The following is a 24305-nucleotide window of genomic DNA, read 5'->3' on the forward strand; positions in this document are numbered from 1 at the left end:
ATGAAAAATCTTATGGCCAGCATGAAAGTCAATTTGCCACATTCATATGACCAGACTATGACATTAACAGCTGTAGAACCCAGATTTTTAAGATTTTCATGCTAGTGTGTACTTAGGCAGTACTTCTTCAATTATTTTTCTCTTTTCACAGAACAACAACTCCCTCCCTTTGAAATTGCTGATTAATCTGTTGCAAAGTTAACCTTTAGAAATTCCATGGACACCATTTTTATTTTAATATTTATTACCATCAAAATTAGTGAGTTAAGGTTTACACAATAACCGCCACCATAGAATCTATCAAATGAAAGCTGTCTTCTATATGTGTGATAAAGCTTTATTCCTGTTCAAAAATAAACTATGTTTAATATATAGATGCTTGTACATGCACTGGAATGCACTAGACAAGGAAATTCATGCAACATAGCAGACAATTCTGAAATATCATCTTTTATTTTCTAAGTTTGACCTGAATTACTGAAATGTGATGAATTCACATCATCATATGAATAACTTATGATCAGTAAGGAGTCAGTATTGCACATAAAGCCTGGACAAACCCAAGTTTCTTTTTATGAGTTTTTTTTTTTTTGTAATATGTGCTTTGCAAAAAGTCTTTCTAATCTAGATGGCATTGCCAACACATTATAGTTTATATGTCTCCACAGTTCAGTCTACATGAGCATTGCACATTGCCCATATGAAGGATAAGAAAGTGTTCCAAGGATTAAAAAAATATTTATAAATATACAGGTGGTTATTTGGTACTAGATGTTTTAGTATGCTTGTCTATTAGTGGTGACTCACATGAAAACCAAATAATAACAGGATTTATTGTTATCATGTGATATATAAAAGATTAACAAGCATAAAGCAAGGTACTAATTTCAGCATTGTGTTCTATTTGATAGTACTAATCGTTATGTACCAAATTAAATTGATAAACTGTATGAATATCTTCTTTAGTAAGGTAGTAAAGTAGGTTTTCCTTCTGATTCATGAATATTAAATATGAGAGGTCATACACTGATTGGATCACATGAACAGGGAACTTAAATCTAGTAACTCACCATGATATCAAACAGTGCAAAATAATATTAGTGATTCTAAACTGAAATTTGAATAAATACCAAAGAAGTTCTACATTTGTAGAAAGCAAAGCAGGATATAACTTCATGATTTCAACAGCTTATCTGAAATCAAAGTGAGTCAAAGGAGAGAGGTCTTGTGCTTCTGTGTTTAATGCAAGATACAAAGCTCTTTGGTGTCTAAGCATAAACTTAAAAAAGCACTTTAGGAGGTTGTGCTTTCAGTTTTCATTTCTATGCCATAGCACTTAACTGAAAAATTGGTGATCAAACAGTTCTATTAAATCATTGTGTTGAAGGTTGGCTAAGGGGAAGGAGATTTTTCTTGGCAGAGGATAAGATACAAAAGTAAGAAAGAAGATGCTACATCCACATTGGCATAAAGCTTGTGAACATGTAGATTAGGAACACTACAGGGAGGCATGAGAGTCAGTAGTGAAGCAACAGACAGGAAGTACCCGTATTGATACAAAGTTTTGTGCTGCAGTTTCAACCTCCCAGTGTCTGCCTGGAGTCTATCCAAATTAAAGCTACTTCACTTATGCACAACTTAGAAAATGGAGCCTGAGTTTCAATGAATTTTTAATTTTGTTCAATCTTGAATCTGTTCAACCAAAAACAATTTAAAGAGGACTGTAGCTATCAGCCTCAGTGTAAGGGAGATCAGCTCCTCATTAGAGAGTTCTTGAATTTCCCATAAAAATCAACAGTGTGCATCTAACAGCATTCTTTTAATTTGCCCATCAAAATGTGAATCACCACATCAAATATTCTTCAGGGCCCCTTTGGCTTGCAGATTAACCATGTCATTTTGCCACATTTTCTAAATTCTCATTTTAAATAATCATAAATAGCAAACCCTTGATATTCTTTGGCATAGCACAGCTGTTTGATTCAGCCGAGTCTCTAAGTCTTGAAAATTGCACTTGTTCCTCTTTAGAGTCCCCAGTAGTCTCCTAAGGCTTCAGCTGAAAGATTCTTTATTGTATTCAAATTTTGTCCCATATGGGTTGTTCCGGTTACTCAAATTATGAAGAGTCTTGGAAATAGAACTGGGTCCACAGCAGAAAACTCCAACTGTTTTCCTGGAAAGAGAAGAAAAGAAGTGGGAAATCAGGTACAAAATTTTGCAGAACACGACAAGCAACCTACTGTATAAACATGGGTTTAAGGTATTTGCAAATTTAATTTCTTGCTGTTTTACATTTTAAAACAATTTTCCAATTATGATACTCATAGTCAAATTCAGAAAAAAATGTAACTATGGGCATAAATTGGCTGCTAGAAATTATGCAATGTGTTTTGTGTTATCCCTACATGCCACTGGTAACCATAGGAAGAGAGAGTGAACAGATGCCAAATCTTTTTTTTTTATTCGATATAATTTATTTACATTTCAAATGATTTCCCTTTTCTAGCCCCCCCACTCCCCGAAAGTCCCGTAAGCCCCCTTCTCTTCCCCTGTCCTCCCACCCACTCCTTCCCACTTCCCCGTTCTGGTTTTGCCGAATACTGTTTCACTGAGTCTTTCCAGAACCAGGGGCCACTCCTCCTTTCTTCTTGTACCTCATTTGATGTGTGGATTATGTTTTGGGTATTCCAGTTTTCTAGGTTAATATCCACTTATTAGTGAGTGCATACCATGATTCACCTTTTGAGTCTGGGTTACCTCACTTATTATGATATTCTCTAGCTCCATCCATTTGCCTAAGAATTTCATGAATTCATTGTTTCTAATGGCTGAATAGTACTCCATTGTGTAGATATACCACATTTTTTGCATCCACTCTTCTGCTGAGGGATACCTGGGTTCTTTCCAGCATCTGGCAATTATAAATAGGGCTGCTATGAACATAGTAGAACATGTATCCTTATTACATGGTGGGGAGTCTTCTGGGTATATGCCCAGGAGTGGTATAGCAGGATCTTCTGGAAGTGAGGTGCCCAGTTTTCGGAGGAACCGCCAGACTGATTTCCAGAGTGGTTGTACCAATTCAGATGCCAAATCTTTAATTCACATTTTATAAATATTCCTTTAAATTTTTCACAATGAGTTAAGAGAGAGAGAGAGAGAGAGAGAGAGAGAGAGAGAGAGAGAGAGAGAGACGGACAGATAGACAGACAGAGACAGAGACTGAATACCAGATGGACTTTTATTATTATGTAATATAAAACTTTCTTCAGTAAACAAAAACATGTATCTTTAGCAAATAGGAAAAATAAAATCCAAAAATTATATATTTAGAATTGACTTCTTCCAAGGTTTGTTGATATGCACTGACTTCCTTTTGTGATAACAAATGACTAATTCTTCTCATGCCAATGTAGCCGAATGCAGTATGGTCTCATTACCTCAGCATAATTGGGAGCAGAAGACAAAGATCAGATTTCATTTAAACTCTTATAACCAGAAAAAACATTTTATTAAGACATTTCACTTCAAAAATTAAAGGAGAACCATGAAAACAGAACATTTTCTTACAGTCACGATGGTTAAATGGAGATATCCTCTTCCATTAGAGAAGACAGAAAGGGCTCCAGGTGCATCTCAGTGTAAGTGCTCTTTCCTAGCATGTGAGAAGCCCTGACTTTGACCTTCAACCCTGCAATTATGACAAACCTACTATTATATGCACTTCCCACACATGCCCACAAGTACATTAATGTAAATGTTAATTGTTGTTACTACACCCAGGGGATTATGCATCTCCATGAAGCCACAGAATGGCAAATAAAAAGCTTAGAATCAGGTATGGGCAGCTTTTCTTGAAATGTTGTACAGTGCTGTTCGAGAGACTATCAAACCATGAATGTTACTGTCATTCTCCTTGGCTCCCCACTAGAATCTGATAGTAAGACATTATTACTGAATACACTATGTGCTTGTCATGGGACATAGAGAACTCAAGTTGCTCCTGATGAGAAAGATTGCATCTTCATAGATATATTCATATTCCAAAATGATTCTATGTAGGCTGTGGGACATAAATGTGATCAAGAGTCTTACCCAGCTGTGAACATTGAGAATAACAATAAGAATCAATGGGCAAGATATGCACATAGGTGCCAGTGGCAAAAATATGTGAAACCAACTGCTTTCTGATTAAGTTTAAGACCCACTTCACAGGAGAAATTCATGCCTTGTACTGCACATATGGGTAAGAAGACATGGCAGGGAAAGTCACAGGCTCTAGGGGTGAACTCACCACAATTATTCTGCTAAATGGACATAGTACTAATCTGTCCACTAAGTTGATATCTTTATACCCATAATTAGTTCAGATCTGAGAACTCACCAGACAATAGTGCAATAGGTGGTAGTTAATGGAGAAACTTACAACTTGTCAAAGTGCAGAAAATTAGTGTCTCTGGAATGCGCTTCCACAAATGGGGCTTCTATGTAACACATCTACCTAAGTCTCAGGGACCATGATGGAAGAAGGGATTATTTTTAAGTACCAGAGTACAGGAAAGAGTGTAGTGAAAAATCTCTGAACATGGCAGGACTGTTACACTCATGATGACATCTGTGTTTGTCTGCATAAGACCTACACAAGGACAGGAAAGTCAGCCTAGCTGCATGGAGGGAGGGTTCCAGAGGTACCACCCTGAACTGAGGAGTTATTGGCAGTCAGTGGATGCTAAGGAGGGAGAGACAGTTTTGTGAAGGGTCTGGCTCCTTATAGGTCACCATTCTACAAATTTGTATGAAGATAGTACAAACTGGATTTTGTTGTTGTTTTAAAATGATGTTTAGTTGGGAAGTGAGAGGAAGGAAAACCCAAGAGAAGTTAGGAGTCAGAGGAAACTGTGATCAAAATACACTTTATAGATGTACAAAACTCTCAAATATTATATCTATATCATCTATCATCTATCTATCTATCTATCTATCTATCTATCTATCTATCTATCTATCTATCTATCTAATATCTCAAAAATATGTGAGGTAGGTATTTCAGAAATTGAACACATACTATGATCTCTTGGGGAAAAAATCAAGAAAACAAACTAAACCTACATTTTCCTTCCGTGTTGCCTAGCAACAAACTGTATGCCAAAGAATAGTGTGCGAAATCACAAAAGTATTCCTGAGTTAAAGGGACCAAACAAACAAAATAATAACAACAACAACAATAACAATAAAAATAACAATAGCAAAAATGAGTTGGTTGAAGCCAAAGCAGCTATAAATTATGGGAGAGATTAAAGAAGAGAGGGGAAATACACATCAAGAAGTCCCAAAGTTCTGCAAAGAAGAAATCTCAAGTCCTTGGCAGGAAATAGGGTCATATGAAAAAAAAAAAAAAAGGAAACCACATAATTTGGTCAAGGACTAGAAGAGATCGATAGGTTAAATTCTTTTGAAGAATTTTAAAACCACATGACCTCACTGTCCCTAGTTAGTGTTCAGTGTTCATATAAGTGTCCCCTTATTTGTAAAGGGTAGTTAGTAGAGATGTTAAAATTAGCAGTAGACTGAAGCTGATCCAACTCTATAATATGAAATCACAAAGCAGGTCTTCCTTTTAAAGAGCAAACTGAACCAAAGTAGTGGAGCTTCATGGGATAACAAGCTCAGTACACTTGAGAATAATTTAAAATTGGCCAAACCTTAAAATAGGTAGGCATTTAAATGTTATCAGAAAGGACTGCATGTGTAGGTAAGTGTATAACCATGTATTCAACATGGACACCCTCCTTCTCTCTCTCTCTCTCTCTCTCTCTCTCTCCCTCTCTCTCTTTCTCTCCCCTCCCTCAGGAATCTAAAAGATATTACCTGACCAGGAGTATTTTTAGACTGATTTGTTTCCCTCCATTCTTATGTTGTTGTCATAACTTCAAACTGATATTACTGAAGCTGGGCAGTAGTGGCACATACCTTTAATTCCAGCATTTGGGAGGCAGAGACAGGCAGAGGCAGATTTCTGAGTTCGAGGCCAATCTGGTCTACAAAGTGAGTTCCAGAACAGCCAGGGCTACACAGAGAAACCCTGTCTCAGAAAAAAAAACCAAAAAAAACAAAAAAACAAAAAAACAAAAACAAAAACAAAAACAAAAAAAACCCCTGTGATTATTATTGGACATGGGACACTTAAGATGATTAAGTCAAAATCAAATAGGATACAATAAGTAGGATAATAAGAAGGAGACTGAACGCTAGTATTGTGTGTAAATAGAAAAACAAGGTCATATGAAGGGGCAGAAGGAGGTCAGCTGTCTTCAAAATGGGGAAGGAAGTGCATTTCTTTAAAAGAGAAAGGGAAGATGTGTTTAAAAGGCATAGTTACATTTCTAGGGCTAAATACAATTTCTAAGTGGTTAGTGAACTAGATAGGTTAATAATATAGTAACAGGCATTGACAAAGAACAGAGAAATAAACTGGAAGACATAACAGAATCTATCCAAATCAAATTCTACAAAGACTGAGAAAAATATTTCCAGCAGTCTTGTGGATAGCAACAACTGTTTTAACATGTGTGCAACTGCTATCCCAGTGGGAGTGAAGACAGAATTTGAAAAAGCTGAGGGGTTTTCTAGAAAACATCTCTCAAATTTGATGTAAAAGCCTCCCAACTCATAAATCCAAGAATTTCCTGAACTTCAAGAAAATGTTGGAAAGGTACAACAAAGAGAAAACTTGAGAGGTACCTAGACAAGGATAAAACCCATATATTATTCATGATAAAGAGAAAATGAAATGTGAAGTCGGTAACAGGCATTTGCCTCAAAATAAACATATCAGGAAGTAGGAGAGTGACAGACATCCGAAAACGCCAACAAAGCAAAATGCCAACTATTGGGTAATAAGCTGTATCTACACAAGAATGTCTTTGAAAGTAAAAATAGAATCAAGTTTTCTAATAAATCCCGAATTTACTGAAAGAAAACTACAATTACAAAGAATGTTATATGAAATTCTTCACGAATAAGAAAAATGTTATCGGATGGTATTCTGGTTAGCTGTAATTGTCAACTTGACGTAGCAGAGTGTTGGCTGAGAAAAAAAGGCACAGTATAACAATCATCTAAATTAGATTTAGCAGTGGGCATCATAAATTCTGGATGGATCAGGCCACATAAATATATGGATAAATGTAAAGTTTGTTTTTGTATAATTTCTAATCTCTTCAACACTTTATTAACTGTTGAATCAAACAAATAAAACATTACTATGAATGAGGTTTATGGCCTGGTAAAGTAAGTGACAATAACAGAAAAATGAATGAAGAGGAGGATGGAAGTACTTAAAGGGATACAAAAGGATTGGAGTAGAATATGTGAGAAGATTCCAGTACTCAATGGGAGTGACCTTAGCCTAAGTGCCCAACAGTGAGGAGGAGATGGGAACCTGAAAAGACCATCTCCAGTAGATAGATAGTAGAAGGATGGGGTCACCAACTCACCTTTAAAATTTTTGATCCAGAATTGTTCCTCTATAAAAGAAATGCAGGGACAAATTTGTAACAGAGATTGAAGGACAGGCCATCCAGTGATTGTTCCATCTTGGGATCCATTCTCATAGGCAGGCACTAATATCTGAAACTATTACTGATGCCATGTTGTGCTTGTAGAAGGAACCTAACATGGCTGTCTTACAAGAGACTCTACCAGCAGTAGACTGAGATAAATGCAACAACCAACCACTGGACTGAGGTTGGGGACCCATATGGAAGAGTTAGAGGAGGGCATGAAGGATCTGAAGGCAATCACATCCCCATACCAACAGTGTTAACTGACATGGCTCCTGGATATCCCAGAGACTAAGCCACCAACCAAAGAGCATATACAGGCTGGTCCTAGGTCCCTAGAAAATATGTATCAGAGGACTTCCTTTTCTGGCCTAAGAGGGAGAGAATCCACTTAATACTGTAGAGATTTGATGTCCTAGGGAAGGGGGTTGCCCAGGTGGTGATTAATACCCTCTCACAGGTTAAGGGTATAGAATTCTTGAAAGATGAAATTTGGGGGGGGGGGAATTTGGGATATAAATAAATAAAATAATTAATAAAAATATGACAAACTGTAGTGTACATCCATATCAAAATTCCCCAAATTTTGACTATTACAACCCCCATATAGTCTTTATAGAACTTAGCCCTACAGATCCAAGAGCTTCTTTTTTTTGATTTTATTATATATTTTTATTTTCTATATTCTTTGTTTACATTCCAAATGATTTCCCCTTCTTTTTTGATTTTATTATATATTTTTATTTTCTATATTCTTTGTTTACATTCCAAATGATTTCCCCTTTCCAAGTTCCCCCCTCTCCATATGTCCCATAAACCTTCTTCTCTCCACCCACTCTCCAATCATCTCTCTCCTTTTTCTCTGTCCTGGTACTACCCTCCAATGCTAGATAAAGCCTTTCCAGGATAAGGACTGTCTCCTTACTTCTTTATGGGAGTCTTTTGTTATGCTAATTGTGCCTTGGGTATTCAGAGCTTCTGGATTAATTAATATCCACTTATCAGAGATTGCATTCCATGTATATTTTTTTGTGATTGGGTTACTTCACTTAGGATGATATTTTCCAGATCCAACCATTTGCCTAAAAATTTCATGAATTCATTGTTTTTAATTGCTGAGTAGTATTCCATTGTGTAAATATACCACATTTTCTGTATCCATTCTTCTATTGAGGGACATCTGGGTTCTTTCCAGCTTCTGGCTATTATAAATAAGGGTGCTAGGAACATAATGAAGCATGTGTCTTTATTGCATGCTGGGGAATCCTTTGGGTATATGCCCAGGAGAGGTATAGCAGGGTCCTCCAGAAGTATCATGTCCAGTTTTCTGAGGAACCACCAGACTGATTTCCAAAGTGGTTGTACAATCTTACAACCCCACCAACAGTGGAGGAGTGTTCCTCTTTCTCCACATCCTCTCCAATACCTGCTGTCTCCTGAGTTTTTAACCTTAGCCATTCTGACTGGTGTGAGGTGAAATCTCAGGGTTGTTTTGATTTGCATTTCCTTAATCACTAATGATGTTGAACATTTCTTAAGGTGCTTCTCAGCCACCTGAATTTCTTCAGGAGAAAGTTCTTTGTTTAGATATGTATCACATTTTCTAATAGGGTTATTTGATTCCCTGGGTTCTAACTTCTTGAGTTCTTTGTTTATATTGGATATTAGCCCTCTATCAGATGTAGGTTTGGTGAAGATTTTTTTCCCAATTTGTTGGTTGCCGTTTTGTCCTTTTGACAGTGTCCATTGCCTTACAGAAACTTTGTAATTTTATGAGGTCCATTTGTCAATTCTTGATCTTAGAGCATAAGCTATTGGAGTTCTTTTCAGGAACTTTTCCCCTGTGCCTATGTCCTCAAGGGTTTTCCCCAGTTACTTTTCTATTAATTTCAGTGTGTCTGGTTTTACATGGAGGTCCTTGATCCACCTGGAGATGAGTTTAGTACAAGGAGATAATAATGGATCAATTCACATTCTTCTGCATGGTGACCTCCGGTTGAACCAGCACCATTTGTTGAAAAGGCTATCTTTTTTTCCACTGGATTTTTTGGCTCCTTTGTTGAAGATCAAGTGACCATAGGTGTGTGGATTCATTCCTGGGTCTTCAATTCTATTCCATTGGTCCACTTGTCTGTCACTGTGCTAATACCATGCAGTTTTTAACACTATTGCTTTGTAGTACTGCTTGAGGTCTGGGATACGGAGTCCCCCAAATGTTCTTTTACTGGTGAGAATAGTTTTAGCTATCCTGGGTTTTTTGTTATTCCAGATGAATTTGAGAATTGCTTTTTCTAACTCTGTGAAGAACTAAGGATTTTGATGGGGATTGTGTTGAATCTGTAGATTGCTTTTGGCAAGATGCCCATTTTAACTATATCAATCCTGCCAAGCCACAAGCATGGAAGATTTTTCCATTTTCTGAGGTCTTCTTCGATTTTCTTCTTCAGAGACCTGAAGTTCTTGTCGTACAGATCTTTCACTTGTTTGGTTAGAGTCACATCAAGACACTTTATATTGTTTGTGGCTATTGTGAAGAGTGTCATTTCCCTAACTTCTTTCTCAGCCTGCTTATCCTTTGAGTATAGGAAGGCAACTGATTTGCTTGAGTTGATTTTATAACCAGCCACTTTGCTGAAGTTGTTTATCAGCTGAGAGAGTTCTCTGGTAGAGGTTTTAGGGTCACTTATCATGTCATCTGCAAATAGTGATAATTTGACTTCTTCCTTTCCACTTTGTATCCCTTTGACCTCCTTATGTTTTCTAATTGCTCTAGCTAGAACTTCAAGTGCTATATTGAAAAGATATGGAGAGAGAGGACAGCCTTGTCTAGTCCCTGATTTTAGTGGGATTGCTTCAAGTTTCTCTCCATTTAGTTTGATGTTGGCTACTGGTTTGCTGTATATTGCTTTAACTATGTTTATGTATGGACCTTGAATTTCTGTTCTTTCCAAGACTTTTAGCATTAAAAGATGCTGAATTTTGTCAAATGCTTTTTCAGCATCTAATGAGATGATCATATGGTTTATTTTTCTTTGTGTTTGTTTATGTAGTGGATTGCATTGATGGATTTCCTTATATTGAACCATCCCTGCATCCTTGGGATGAAGCCTACTTGATCATTTTGATGTGTTCTTGGATGCAGTTGGCAAGAATTTTATTAAGTATTTTTGCATCGATATTCATAAGAGAAATTGGTCTGAAGTTCTCTTTCTTTGTTCGATCTTAGTGGTTTTGGTATCAGCGTAATTGTGGCTTCATAGAACGAGTTGGGTAGTGTTCCTTCTGTTTCTATTTTGTGGAACAGTTTGAAGAGTATTGGGGTTAGGTCTTCTATGAAGGTCTGATAGAATTCTACACTGAAGCCATGTCTGCCCATGCTTTTTTTTTGCTTGGGAGACTTCCTATGACCCCTTTTATTTCTTTAAGGGTTATGGGACTGTTTAGATGATCTATTTGATCCTGATTTAATATTGGTGTCTGATATCTGTCTAGGAAACTGTCCGTTTCCTCCAGACACTCCAGTTTTGTTGAGTATAGGCTTTTGTAGTAGGCTCTGATGATTTTTTGAATTTCCTCAGTTTCTGTTGTTATATCTCCCTTTTCATTTAAAATTTTGTTAACCTGGATACTGTCTCTGTGCTCTATGGTTAGTCTGGCTAAGGGTTTATCTATCTTGTTGGTTTTCTCAAAGAACCAGCTTCTGGTTTTGTTGATTCTTTGTATGTTTTTCTTTGTTTCTACTTGATTGATTTCAGCCCTGAGTTTGATGATTTCCTGCCTTCTATTCCTCCTGGGTGAAATAGCTTCTTTTTGTTCTAGGGCTTTCAGGTATGTTGTTAAGCTGCTAGTGTATGCTCTCTCCAATTTTTTTTTTTTTTTGGAGGAACTCAGGGCTATGAGTTTTCCTCTTAGCACTGCTTTCATCGTATCCCATAGATTTTGGTATGTTGGGTCTTCATTTTCATTAAATTCTAAAAAGTCTTTGATTTCTTTCTTTCTTTCTCCATTGACCAAGGTATCATTGAGTAGAATATTGTTCAGTTTCCACATGTATGTGGGCTTTCTGTTGTTTTTGTTGCTGTTGAAGACCACTTTTTCTCCATAGTGATCTGATAGGAGGCATGGGATTATTTCGATCTTTTTATATTTGTTGAGGTCTGTTTTGTGACCAATTATATGATCGATTTTGGAGAAGGTACCATGAGGTGCTGAGAAAAAGGTATATTATATTCTTTTGCTTTAGGATAAAATGTTATATATATATATGTAAAATCTAATTGGTCCTAAGCTTCAATTAGTTTCACTGTGTCCCTCTTCAGTTTCTGTTTTCCTGATCCATCCATTGAGGAAAGTGCAGTGTTGGAGTCACCCACAATTATTGTGTTAGGTTCAATGTGTGCTTTGAGCTTTAGTAAAGTTTCTTTTATGAATGAAAGTACCCTTGCATTTGGAGCATAGATGTTCAGGATTGAGAGTTATTCTTGGTGTATTTTTCCTTTGACAAGCAAGAAGTGTCCCTCAGTCTCTTTTGATGATTTTGGGTTGAAAGTCAATTTTATCTGATATTAGAATGGCTACTCCTTGTTTCCTGAGACCATTTGCTTATAAAATTGTCTTCCAGCCTTTTACTCTAAGGTAGTGTTTGTCTTTGACACTGAGGTGTGTTTCTTGTGTGCAGCAAAATGTAGGGTTCTGCTTACGTATCCATTCTTTTAGTCCATGTGTTTTTATTGGGGAATTGAGTCCATTGACTTTAAGAGATATTAAGGAATAGTGATTACTACATCCTGTCATTTTTGATGTTATTTTTAAAATTTGATTGGTTATCTTCTTTTGTGTTTGATTAAAGAAGGTTACTATTTTGCTTTTTCCAGGGTGAGGTTTCCCTCCTTGTATTGTTGTTTTCCTCATATTATCCTTTGTAGGGCTGGGTTTGTGGAAAGATAATGGGTAAACTTGGTTTTGTCATAGAATATCTTAGTTTCTCCATCTATGGTGATTGAGAGTTTTGCTGGGTATAATAGTTTTGGCAGACATTTGTGTTCTCTTAGAGTCTGCATGAGATCTGCCCAAGATCTTCTAGCTTTCATTGTCTCTGTTGAGAAGTCTGGTGTGATTCTGATAGGTCTTCCTTTATATGTTACTTGGCCTTTTTCTCTTATTGCCTTTAATAGTCTTTCTTTGTTTAGTATATTCGGGGTTTTGATTATTATGTGACGGGATGTATTTCTGTTCTGGTCCAGTCTTTTTGGAGTTCTGTAGGCTTCTTGTATATTCATGGGCATCTCTCTCTTTAGGTTAGGGAAGTTTTCTTCTATAATTTTATTGAAGATATTTGCTGGCCCTTTAATTTGTAAATCTTCACTCTCATCTATGTCTATAATCCTTAGGTTTGGTCTTCTCATTGTGTCTTTGATTTCCTAGATGTTTTGGAACACAAGCTTTTTGCATTTTGCATTTTCTTTGACTGTTGAGTCACTGGTTTCTATGGTATCTTCAGCATCTGAGATTCTTTCTTCTATCTCTTGTATTCTGCTATTGATATTTGCATCTATGGTCCCTGATTTCTTCCCAAGGTTTTCTATCTCCAAAGTTGTTTCCCTTTGAGATTTCTTAGTTGTTTCAACTTTTGATTTTAGATGGTTTTGCTTAGTTCCTTCACTTCCTTGTTTGTGTTTTCCTGTAATTCTTTAAGAGATTTTTGTGGTTTTTTTTTTTTTTTTCATGACCGCAGCCTGTTGACCAAAGTTCTCCTGTATTTCTTTAAGTGATTTTTGAGTTTTCTCCTTATTGGCTTCTGTATTCTCCTGAATTTCTTTCAGTGATTTTTGTGTTTCCCTTGTAATGGCTTCTAACTTTTGATCCATTTTCTCCTGAATTTCTTTAAGAGATTTATTTATGTCCTTCATGTGATCCTGTAATAGCATCATGAGCAGTGACTTTAAATCCAAATCCTGTTTTTCTCGTGTGTTGGGGTATCCAGGACATACTCTTAATGGAGAATTGGGTTTAGATGCTGCCATATTGCCTTGATTTCTGTTAGTAACGTTCCTACGTTTACCTTTTGCCATCTAGTTCTTATTGGTGTTAGTTGATCTTGTTGTCAATGCTGGACTCACCACTGCGAGCTGCCTCTTCCCAGATGGCCTCCAGATGCACAGCTGGCCTCCTGCACTGCCTAGAGACTGGGTGCTGTGGTCCAGGCTGTTCAGGACTCACCAGAGCACGCTGCCTCCTCCCAGTGGGCCTCCGGGTGCATAGCTGGCCTCCTGCACAGTCTGGAGATGGGTCGCAGTGGCCCAGGCTGTTTCATATCCCGAAGTGGAGACAGGAAGGCTCCGACCAGAGGCCTCAGGACTGGATCCTCTTGCTCTGTAGGGCCGGACTCACCAGAGCACACTGCCTCCTCCCAGCCGGCCTCTGGGTGCAGAGTTGGCCTCTTGCAAGGCCTGGATGGAGACTGGTGCTGTGGCCCAGGGTGTTCCCGATTCCGAAGCGGAGACCAGAAGAGATCAAAGAGCTTCTGTTGCGATATTTTCCAACCCAATTACCCAGCTGAAATCTCAACTCAATAAATATCAATATAAGCTATATGCCTAGATTGGGCAGATCTCCTACTACACTATTTTCTATTCCCATCTATGTTATCCCATATCACTTGTGGTTTCTCCAGGCCATGAGCTTCTCTCTGTTGCTCCTCCCCCTTCCCCCATTGATCCTTTTCTCCTCCCCCAAAACCTCTCAGCTCCTTCTCCTTCCTCCTGCCCAATCCATGTCTCTAGGCTTTATTTGAAATGTTAATTAAGTTAACTTAATTTAAAAGTTAAGAAGGTACAAAAGTCACCTGTTTATGTGATTAACTCCACATCTGCACCCCCTTCCAGGAGTGGAATTAGCATCAAAATACAAGCCCAGGGCTATCTGTAACAGGCATCAATACTGGAGACTTGGGAATGGACTCAAGAGCTTGGGTGTTTAATTACTCAGGCTCAAAGAAAAAGGATGGGAACCACCTGTCCACAGCTGTTATTTCAGAAAGGAAAAATACACAAAGATTTGACAAATACATCAATACTGGAGAAAGGGCTCTCATAAAAATAATCAATCCAGAGAAATGTAGATGATGTCAAAATGATGAACAAATGAACATGCTAGGATTAATTGATAGGCTGAAACCCAACCTTATCTCTCTTACATTCAAAATGAAGACTTAAAGTTTTAATGTACTTTAAATGAAAATATATAGCATTTCAAGGACCCATAGACACAAAACTATAATTGATTTCAACACATTGAGAAAACAGGAAGGCATAAGTATACTAAAATCTTGAACACTATCATTAACTAATTAAAACTATTGTCATCTGTTATTTATGATTCAGCTAGTCAACAACAGTTAAATAAAAAAAAAAAAAGTCATTTCAAATGTATACACCAAATGGACCATATCCTCGGCAACAAAACTGAACTCAATAAGTTTTAAGAAGTGAATATTATTTTTCAACAGTGTTTCCTCTTTCCCATATAGATTGTGGGTATAGTAAATTCTGGTAGGAAAGGCATAACTGTAGGAGCATGAGGTGGTTAATACCATCATGCCCACAGTCAAGGATCAGATAGCAATGAATGTGACTGCTCATCTCTGTTCTCCTTTTTGTTCATTCTGAAACAGCAGCCAAAAAAAATGGTGATGCTTTCACAGTGGCTTTTTCCACATTGGGTAAACATCTCTATAAAAACCCTCACACAAATGTCTAGAGATTTATCTCTACAATGATTCTAAATCCTGCCAAATTAACAGATGTACAAAGTGGAAGTAGAAGTTTTTCACTCCAATATCAAGTGAATTCACAGACAGACTCTGTCATTCCTACTTGCTTTGCCCATCTTAAACATGCTCCTAAACGAACTAACTTTCTTATGCTTGTCCCTATATTATAAAGGTTCCAAACTATTCTGCTAGGGAGTGGGAAGGAAGAAGATGGGGAGGAGGGAAATATGGAAAAACAGCTAAAATTAAGGAGCAGTTGAGTGGTAGTAGGGAAACTTAATACAGGATGTGTGATAGTCCAGAGACATGGGGTAAAACAAAATACTACTATTCAGCTAAAGAGATGTATCAATAGAATGGCTCCCAATGACATTCTGTTATGTTCACAGATCAGAGCCTTGCTGAGCCATTATCAGAGAAGCTTCTTCCTACAGCATATTGGAACAAACACAGAGACCAAAGTCAAAGAATATTCAGAGTTGACAGACTCTGGAAGACAGGTCAAAGAATATTTAGAGAGTGACAGACTCTGGAACACAGCACTAAATGGGTTGTCTCCATCAAATCCCTCCACTTAGGTAACCCTGAGAAAGAACATGCAGAGAGTGTGTAAAATCCATGAAGGAGGGAGGACACCAAGGAAAGAAAGCTGCCTAAACACAACACAACTGATGCACATATGAACTCATGGAGACTGTGGCAGCATAAGTAGGGTTTGCATGGGTCTGCACCAGATTGGGTCCTAGAGGAGAAAGTAGTGGACACATGTCCCTACCCCTTAATAGAAGTCATCTCCAGTTAATAACAGCTTGCAAATGAAGTTTTAATTTTCTCCAAGGGTGTCTCACTGGGGAAACACACTAATCTTGGAGATAGTCTGCATGTTCAGGAGTAGATGGCCATGAGAAAATAAATTCAATAGTAGTTTTGGAGGTTGTTTCATAACGCCCCATCAAGGATTGTTCTTTATTTTAATTACTACTTTTTAAATTTAACTTACAAGTAATTTGTATATATACAGTGGCTTTCAGTTAAGTCTTATTTATAGGATTCCTGTGTATTTGAAAAACTGGGTCTCTGCAACTGTTCCTCTTTATTGTAACTTTTATTGTGTGCTTTTCCTTCTGTTTGTTTTGTCTTATTCTAATTTGTTTATCTTTGTTTTTATCATGTCATGTCATATTATATTAGTTATTATACCTTAGAAGCCTATTTGTTTTTTAATGAGACACAGAAAAGGGTGGTGGATCCATATGGGGAGTGAAGGTGGCAGAACTTGGAGGAGTAGAGAGAAGAGGACCCATAATCAGAATATGCTACAGAAAAAAATATCTATTTTCAGTAGAAGAAAGAAGTAGTGTGTAAATTTTTATATATAAAAATTTGACAGGTTGTGCCCTTCTCAAGTTTAAAGCTTAATCAGAAGATTTTCAAACAAATCTGTATAAATAATCAAAATAAAATTGAAAAATACCTGCATATTTGGAAGCTCATCACAATCACTCTAAATATGGCAAGAACAAGGTAAAATGATGTGAGCCAGGCGGTGGTGGCACACACTTGTAATCCCAGCACTCTGGGAGGCAGAGGCAGGCGGATTTCTGAGTTCAAAGCCAGCCTGGTCTACAGAGGTGAGTTCCAGGACATCTAGGGCTATACAGAGAAAGTCTGTCTCAAAAAAACCAAATCCAAAAAAACAAAAAACAAAAACAAAAACAAAAGAAAAATAATGTGAAAATTAACATTTTCATTTACAATAATGAAAAATGTAACTAGTGAGATACAAAGTGGTGTCATAGAGAAAATTTTAAGATTATATGAAAATTGTCCATGATCAAAACATCAGAGTAGCATTAAAAGTTATTTGAAGAACAATTTGAAAATATTTTTAAAAGATAAAAAATTGCTAGCATCTGCCTCTGTATGTGTAAGGCTCTGACAGGGCCCCTCCAGAGACAACCATGACATGTTCCTTTTGGTATGTACTTCTTGTCGACCATAATAGTGTCTGGGTTTGGTGACTGTTTATAGGATGGATCCCCAGGTAGGCAGTCTCCGTGTGGCCTTTCCTTCAGTCTCTGCTCCACACTTTGTCTCCTTTATTGTTCCTGTCAGTATTTTGTTCCCTTTCTTAGAGGAACCAAAGCATCCCCACATCAGTCCTCCTTCTTCTTGAGCTTCCTGTGGTCTATGTCCAACCATTGGACTGGACGTGGGGTCCCCAACAGAGGAGTTGGAAGATGGACCAGAGTAGCTGAAGGGGTTTACAGTTCCATGGGAAGAACAATGATGTTGGCCACCCAGGACTCCCAGGGACTAAACCATCAATCAAGGGGTACACAAGGTTCCAGCCAAAAATGTGGCAGAGGGATGCCTAGTTAGGCATCAGTGGGAGGAGCAGTCCTTGGTCTGGTGAAGGCTCAATAGATGCTCCAACAAAGGGAAATCGAGGAGGGAGGAAGGTGGGAATGGGTTGGCTGGAGAACCGTATACTTGGAGGAAGGGGGTGGAAGGGGAGGGGTTGGGTGTTCTCGGGGAGGGGGAAACAGGAAAGGTTTTAGCATTTGAAATGTTAATGAAGATTATATTCAATAAAAAATAGATAATTATCTACTGTAGGAGGAACACTGCTTACTGGATTGATCTCAAAGGCTTGTTTAGGTGACCATTTATACATCCAGTGCCATCTGCTTAGGGGTGGCACTGCCCACAGAGGCTGGCCAGATAAATCATTAGTCAAGAAAATGTTTCTTATATGAATATATCTCAGAAGGGGGCTGCTATTTTATTGTTATGAATTCTTAAAAACAATTTGAGAATCTGTGCATTTTCATACTAAGTAGGGTCATCTGGGAAGAAGGAATCTCAGTTGAGTAAATGACTCTATAATATTGAACCAAGGCTAATCTGTGGAAACATTAAACACATGTTATGAACTTAGAACACCAGTGGCTTATGATTTAAGATCAATCATTGACAAAAGGGATCTCATAAAATTGAAAAACTTCTGTAAGTCAAAGGACACTGTCAATAGGACAAAATGGCAACCTACATATTGGTTGCATTTGAAATGTTAATGAAGATTATATTCAATAAAAAATAGATAATTATCTACTGTAGGGTCAATATATTTTTTGTTTAAAAAAATTAAAGCTTATATTTCACGTGTTTATACATCTATGAATTTACACACTATTCATAGAAAAGATCTTTACCAACCCTGCATCTGATAGAGAACTAATAGCCACAATATACAAATAACTTAAGAAGTTAGATTTGAGAGAATCAAATAACTCTATTTAAAATGGGGTACAGAGATACACAAAGAATTCTCAACTGAGGAATACTGAAAGGCCAAGAAGCACCTAAGGAAATGTTCAACGTCCTTAGTCCTCAGGAAAATGCAAATCAAAATGACCCCGAGATTCTATCTCACACCAGTCAGAACGGCTAAGATCAAAAACTCAGGTGACAGCATATGCTGGCAAAGATGTGGAGAAAGAAGGAACATTCCCCCATTGCTGGTGGGATCTCAAACTGGTAGAACCACTGTGGAAATCAGCATGGCAGTTCCTCAGAAAATTGGACATAGTCTTACCTGAGGACCCAGTTATACCACTCCTTGGTGTATACCCAAAAGATGCTTCAACATATAACAAGGACACATGTGCCACTATGTTCATATCAGCCTTATTTATAATATCCAGAAGCTGGAAAGAACCCATATGTCCCTCAACAGAGGAATGGATACAGAAAATATGGTACATTTACACAATGGAATACTTCTCAGATTTAAAAAAAAAAACAATGACTTAATGAAATTCTTAGGCAAATGGATAGAACTAGAAAATATCATCCTGAATGAGGTAACCCAGTCAAAAAAGAACACACATGGTATGTACTCACTGATAAATGGATATTAGCAAAAAAGCTTATAATACCTATGATACAACTCACAGACCATATGAAGCTCAAGAAGAAGGAAGACCAAAGTATAGATGCTTAAGTCCTAATTAGAAGGGGGAACAAAATAATCAAGGGAGGTAGAGAGAGGGAGGGATCTAGGAGGGAGAAAGGATGGGGAGGGAAAAAGTTGGAAGAATCAGGTGTGGGAGAAGAAGAGGGAGAATTACAGAGGGTCAGAAAATTGAAAGGAGGTATGTAGAAGTGAGAGAAGAGGAACTGAGGAGGGCTACTGGAAAGTCGCAGATGCCAGGAATTCAGAAAGCTCCCAGGACCCAACAGGTATGACATTAGCTGAAATACCCAACACAGGGGAGATAGAACCTCTAGAGACCAAATCTAGTAATGATGCCCAATTAAGGGATGGGGCCACCAGCCCATCTCAAAAGTTTAACCCAGAATTGTTCTGGGTTATCTAAGAAAATGCAGGGACAAATAATGCAGCAGAAACTGGAGAATAGGTCATCCATAGACTGTCCCACCTAGGGATCTATCTCATCTGCAGACACCAAACGCAGACACTATTCCTGATGCCAAGATGTGCTTGCTGACAGGAGCCTGGTATAACTGTCCCCTGAGAGGCTCTGTCACCACCTAAGACAGATGCAGATACTGATAGCTAACCATCAGACTGAGCACGGGGATTTAGGGAAGGACTGAAGGTGCTAAAGGGGATTGCAACACCATAGGAAGAACAACAATACCAACTAAATTGACTCCCCCCAACCCCCGCCCCAGAGCTCCCAGGAACTATACCACTAACCAAAGAGTATACATGCAGGGACCCACGGCTCCAGTTACATATGTAGTAGAGGACTGCCTTAGTTGGCATCAAAGGAGGGGAGGCCGTTGGTCCTGTGGAGGCTGGATACTCAGCAAAAGGGGATGCTAGAGCAGTGAGACAGGGATGGGTGGGTGGGTGGGGGAGGACCCTCATAGAGGCAAAGGAGAAGGAATAAGGACTAGGGGATTTGTGGAGCAAAAACCAGTAAGGGAGCAACATTTAAAATGCAAATCAGTAAAATAATCAGTAAAAAAAAATCTTCATGTATACAGTTTTCAAATTTCTTGTAGGTATTTTATAGTTGCGGCTCTTCACTCTGATAAGTTGAGTGATCACAAATGGCCTGGTGTGTCTTCACCATAATGTAAATGCCCTTCCTTCCACTGTTACTTCTTCAGATCATAGACACACATTCAGTGTACTAATAGTCTTGCTAGAACCTTTGTTCTTAGAAGAAAAAAAATACATTTTGGAAATACTCCTGACTTAGACAGCTAATGTTAAAATAAATGGTCAAAAATTTTCAATATGATAATAAAGTATAAAATTAACGAGAGTATTGCTCAATACATTGGTGACTTTCTCTTATTTACCCAAATCAATGCTGAAAATCATTTATGCAGATTGTCTGATATATACCATGAAGATAAATATCAATGTTAATCCAGGTGGTGGTGTTGTATACTTTTAATTCCAACATTTGGGAGGCAGATGGATATCAGTGTTTGAGGCCAGCTTGGTCTACAGAAAGAGTTCCAGGACAGCCAGAGCTACACAGAAAAATCCTTTCTCTACTCCCAACCCCTTACCCTCCAAATAAATATATAGATAAATAATTCCAACAATTGAGAGGCAGATGAATATCAGTGTTTGAGGCCAGCTTGGTCTACAGAAAGAGTTCCAGGACAGCCAGAGCTACACAGAAAAATCCTTTCTCTACTGCCAACCCCTTACCCTCCAAATAAATATATAGATAAATAAGTAAGGAAAAATATAGATGTAAAAGTGAGTACACAGTTTTAAAAGTAGGTAGGTAAGTCTAAATCACAAATATGTAACTGTCTAACTATCATTTTTTATTTATTCCATGTTACAGTCTTTTATAATGGTTACTATTTTACTTCATCTTTTGATTGAAACTGAGTGTTCAAATGACTTTGTGATAAACATATTTGCAATTCATCTTTAAATATTTCACAGGGTGACCCAGGAAATATTTTAATTTGATCTTTAGCCATATGTTAACTTTGTGAGCTACATTACTTACCCTCTGTTACATTTTGCTATTTCATCAAATAAAAGCTTCCACCGAGGACGTCCAATAAAAAGTCTTGAATTAAGTGTGTGATATTTTTCTCCGATTTTCTTCTGTCAAAAGGAAGGATATATTTTATAGAATGCAGCTTTGGATAAACAGCACATTTCTCTTACATGAATTCACCTGAGCTAGCATCTCCTTCCAAGTGGCTGTGACATAAGGAACAAATTAGAAATCTAAGAAGGACAACCATTGCAAAGTGTCATGTTCATTTTCTTTTCCTTTAAAATTTGGTATTACGTTGAATGTCATTTTCACAAATTGCTGACTTATCTTGATTTTAATTAGTTGCTTCATTTTTAAATAAATTCAATGTAAGATGAAGAACACACTCCAGATCATGACATACCATTAAGTGGGCTCAAAATTAAATGTCATTGACATATGGTTGTACCTAAGTACATTTGTCATATTAAGCACAGTATATAAGAAAACTAACACAAATTTTCATCTTACATTAGGGGGAATAACACTAGGCATGACTTCCAAAGACTCCAGATATTTAAATCTATTCCCTATCAGACAGGGACTGGTAATGTGCTCATCCTTGCAAAGAATAAACACTTGTTCTTAATTGTCAGTGAACAATCAGAGGGAAATAAGAAAAGAGAGTGTCCAACTTTCAGTTAGGCAGACTCAGTATCAGATATAATTTATCTATGCTTATTTTACTATTATATTATTGTATAAATATATTTATCAATATTATCTATAACCTAGTTACAATTATATCAGAAAGAAATATATCTTCTTACTTCACAGTTGTGGTAAAATGAAATAAAACAATTAAATATTAACTAAAAACATAAGAAACCTATTAGGATAGTTCTTAGGTAACTGATAAACATTTGTATTTTATCTGAAAAACAATAAAAGGTGATGAAGAAAAAGAGTTTAAAAATCTAGGGGCTTATTCAGTAAAACTCTTGCCTTTTAAATTTGAGGATTTGAGCACAATCCCTGGAAGCCACAAATTTGCTGAATATGATAATGTGAATGTGTAGTGACCATAACAAAGTGAACTTGTGGGTCTTCGCAGCTCACTAGCTAGGCAGTCTGGCCTAATTGGTGGGTATTTGGATAAACACCTTGTCTCAAAGGAGGCATGGAACTTAAGGATTACTTTCAAGATTATACTCTGGGCTCTCTAGGAAGTGCACACATACACTTGAGTGCACACATACAGACACAAACACAGTTTTTTTTTTTAAAATATGGAAAAACATTTGTACAAAGATTCATCACATTATGAAACTATTTGGTATTTCTAAATGTTAGTTTGCCTCACATTATAATAAAGAGATTAATAGTACACACTGCACAAATTAGTTGAGATTACATAAAATGATGCATGGGATATTCTCAGCGTAGTCTCTCTTACAGTAAACAAGTACAACGGCTCATACTGTTTCTATAGCAGAATCCACTGGGATGGAATATGTTTAATTGTGTACAACTTTATCTTTTCTCATCACAGAAAACCTTCCTTCTATGGAGGTAAGATCGCAAGGTTATTCACTTATTACTTGATGTCTCCCTAGAGACATGGAACTTGGAACAAATCCAGAGAAGAAAGATGGAATCAAAAGTTTTCTTTAGCTTGCTGTGAGGAGAACTGAAAGGAACAACAGAGTTGAGTTCAAGGACGAGCTATGAGTTTTCTGGATGTATCCCAAGAGAGGCTTTCCTTCAGGACACTTCTGCTAAAATCCCATGCAGAAATTTTCTCCCAACACAGCTCTTACAGTAAATCTTCTATTATCAGGAGGCTCATCTAATTAACAATAACATCTAGCCACATACCTGAATCCCATCTGCTTGACTGAGGTACAGCTGGATGTTCACAAAGTCAGGTCTGTTTTCTTGCCAAAACTGAGAGAACATAAAAATGAAAAGACTCATTTAAATTCTTTCTAAATATTCAGAATTTGTACCTAGCATATGTGATTCTATAATGCAGTAGATAATTTGGCTTATCCTAGTAAATAGTTGTGGCAAAATAAAAGTAAAGAGATGATAGGTGATTAATAAATAGACAGACAGATGATAGACAAGTTCTCTCAACATAACTTGCTTTTGTGAAATTTAGTGATGATGGTTTTGATGAAAGAAGAACACAAACATCTGCATCTAAAGGTACATAAAAATTATGCTAAGCAAGATATTCCTCTCAGTTTCTTATAATCAACCTCTATTTTATTTGCCAAGATGCCTAAATTTTAACCCATGGCTTCACTCATCAATAAACATAATTTTCATTTAAAAAGAGACAATAGTGATGTAGGATATTCAAGATAGGAAAATAAATCCAAAGCATAAAATTAGACATGCTGTCTGGCCTTCTACTCATTCATTATGCATTTTCCTCAAATAAAAACACAGGCTATGTGAGACTAGAAGTACACCTACAAAGAAGTGATCTAGATAAAGTAGAACAACAGCTTTCCTTTCCCTCTTGCACCCAGAAACTATTATTCTACATTAACTAACTACAAAGTGAACTTTCCTTTTCTTTTTGGCCCAAATTGATATCTCAAAATCAGACATGCTGCATATATAGTGGTTTGGTTGTATATGTTACTATGACTACAAGAGAGATAAAAAAACAACAACATGTTTTTTCCTATATCTTAAGATCCTAAGACAGATCCTAATCCTCAGGAGACAATTAATGATATTTTCCAGCTGATAACATGCTTAGTTTCATGAAAAAATATGTTTTAAAGAAGCATGTGAACAATCACTGAAGCACTGGGTACAGATACAAAGAGCCAATATCAAGGAACTAAAAAGTAAATCAGATACAATGAGCCCAGGATTTCTCCATATTAACAGAGACAATGAATTGATTTTATTCTCACTCATAGAAAAATAACATTTAAGATGTAGCAATAAGCTTTAAAGTAA

At 37.1% G+C, this 24305-nt stretch overlaps 1 protein-coding gene across 3 annotated transcripts in view; it reads right to left on the bottom strand.

Moving 5' to 3' along the window:
• Nucleotides 1-257: 257 nt before the first annotated feature.
• Nox4 (NADPH oxidase 4) overlaps nt 258-24305 on the bottom strand; it is a 143363-nt gene continuing 119315 nt past the window's right edge. For all 3 annotated transcript variants that reach the window (XM_052159136.1, XM_052159153.1, XM_052159146.1), the window contains 3 exons: nt 23202-23270; nt 21348-21448; nt 258-2173 (listed from right to left, as the gene is read on the bottom strand). In XM_052159136.1, coding sequence (XP_052015096.1) covers nt 2053-2173; nt 21348-21448; nt 23202-23270 — 291 coding nt within the window. In that variant the 3' untranslated portion in view covers nt 258-2052. The remainder of the gene's footprint in view (nt 2174-21347; nt 21449-23201; nt 23271-24305) is intronic.

The sequence above is a fragment of the Apodemus sylvaticus genome, chromosome 1, assembly GCF_947179515.1.
Source record: "Apodemus sylvaticus chromosome 1, mApoSyl1.1, whole genome shotgun sequence".
Taxonomy (NCBI): Eukaryota; Metazoa; Chordata; class Mammalia; order Rodentia; family Muridae; genus Apodemus; species Apodemus sylvaticus.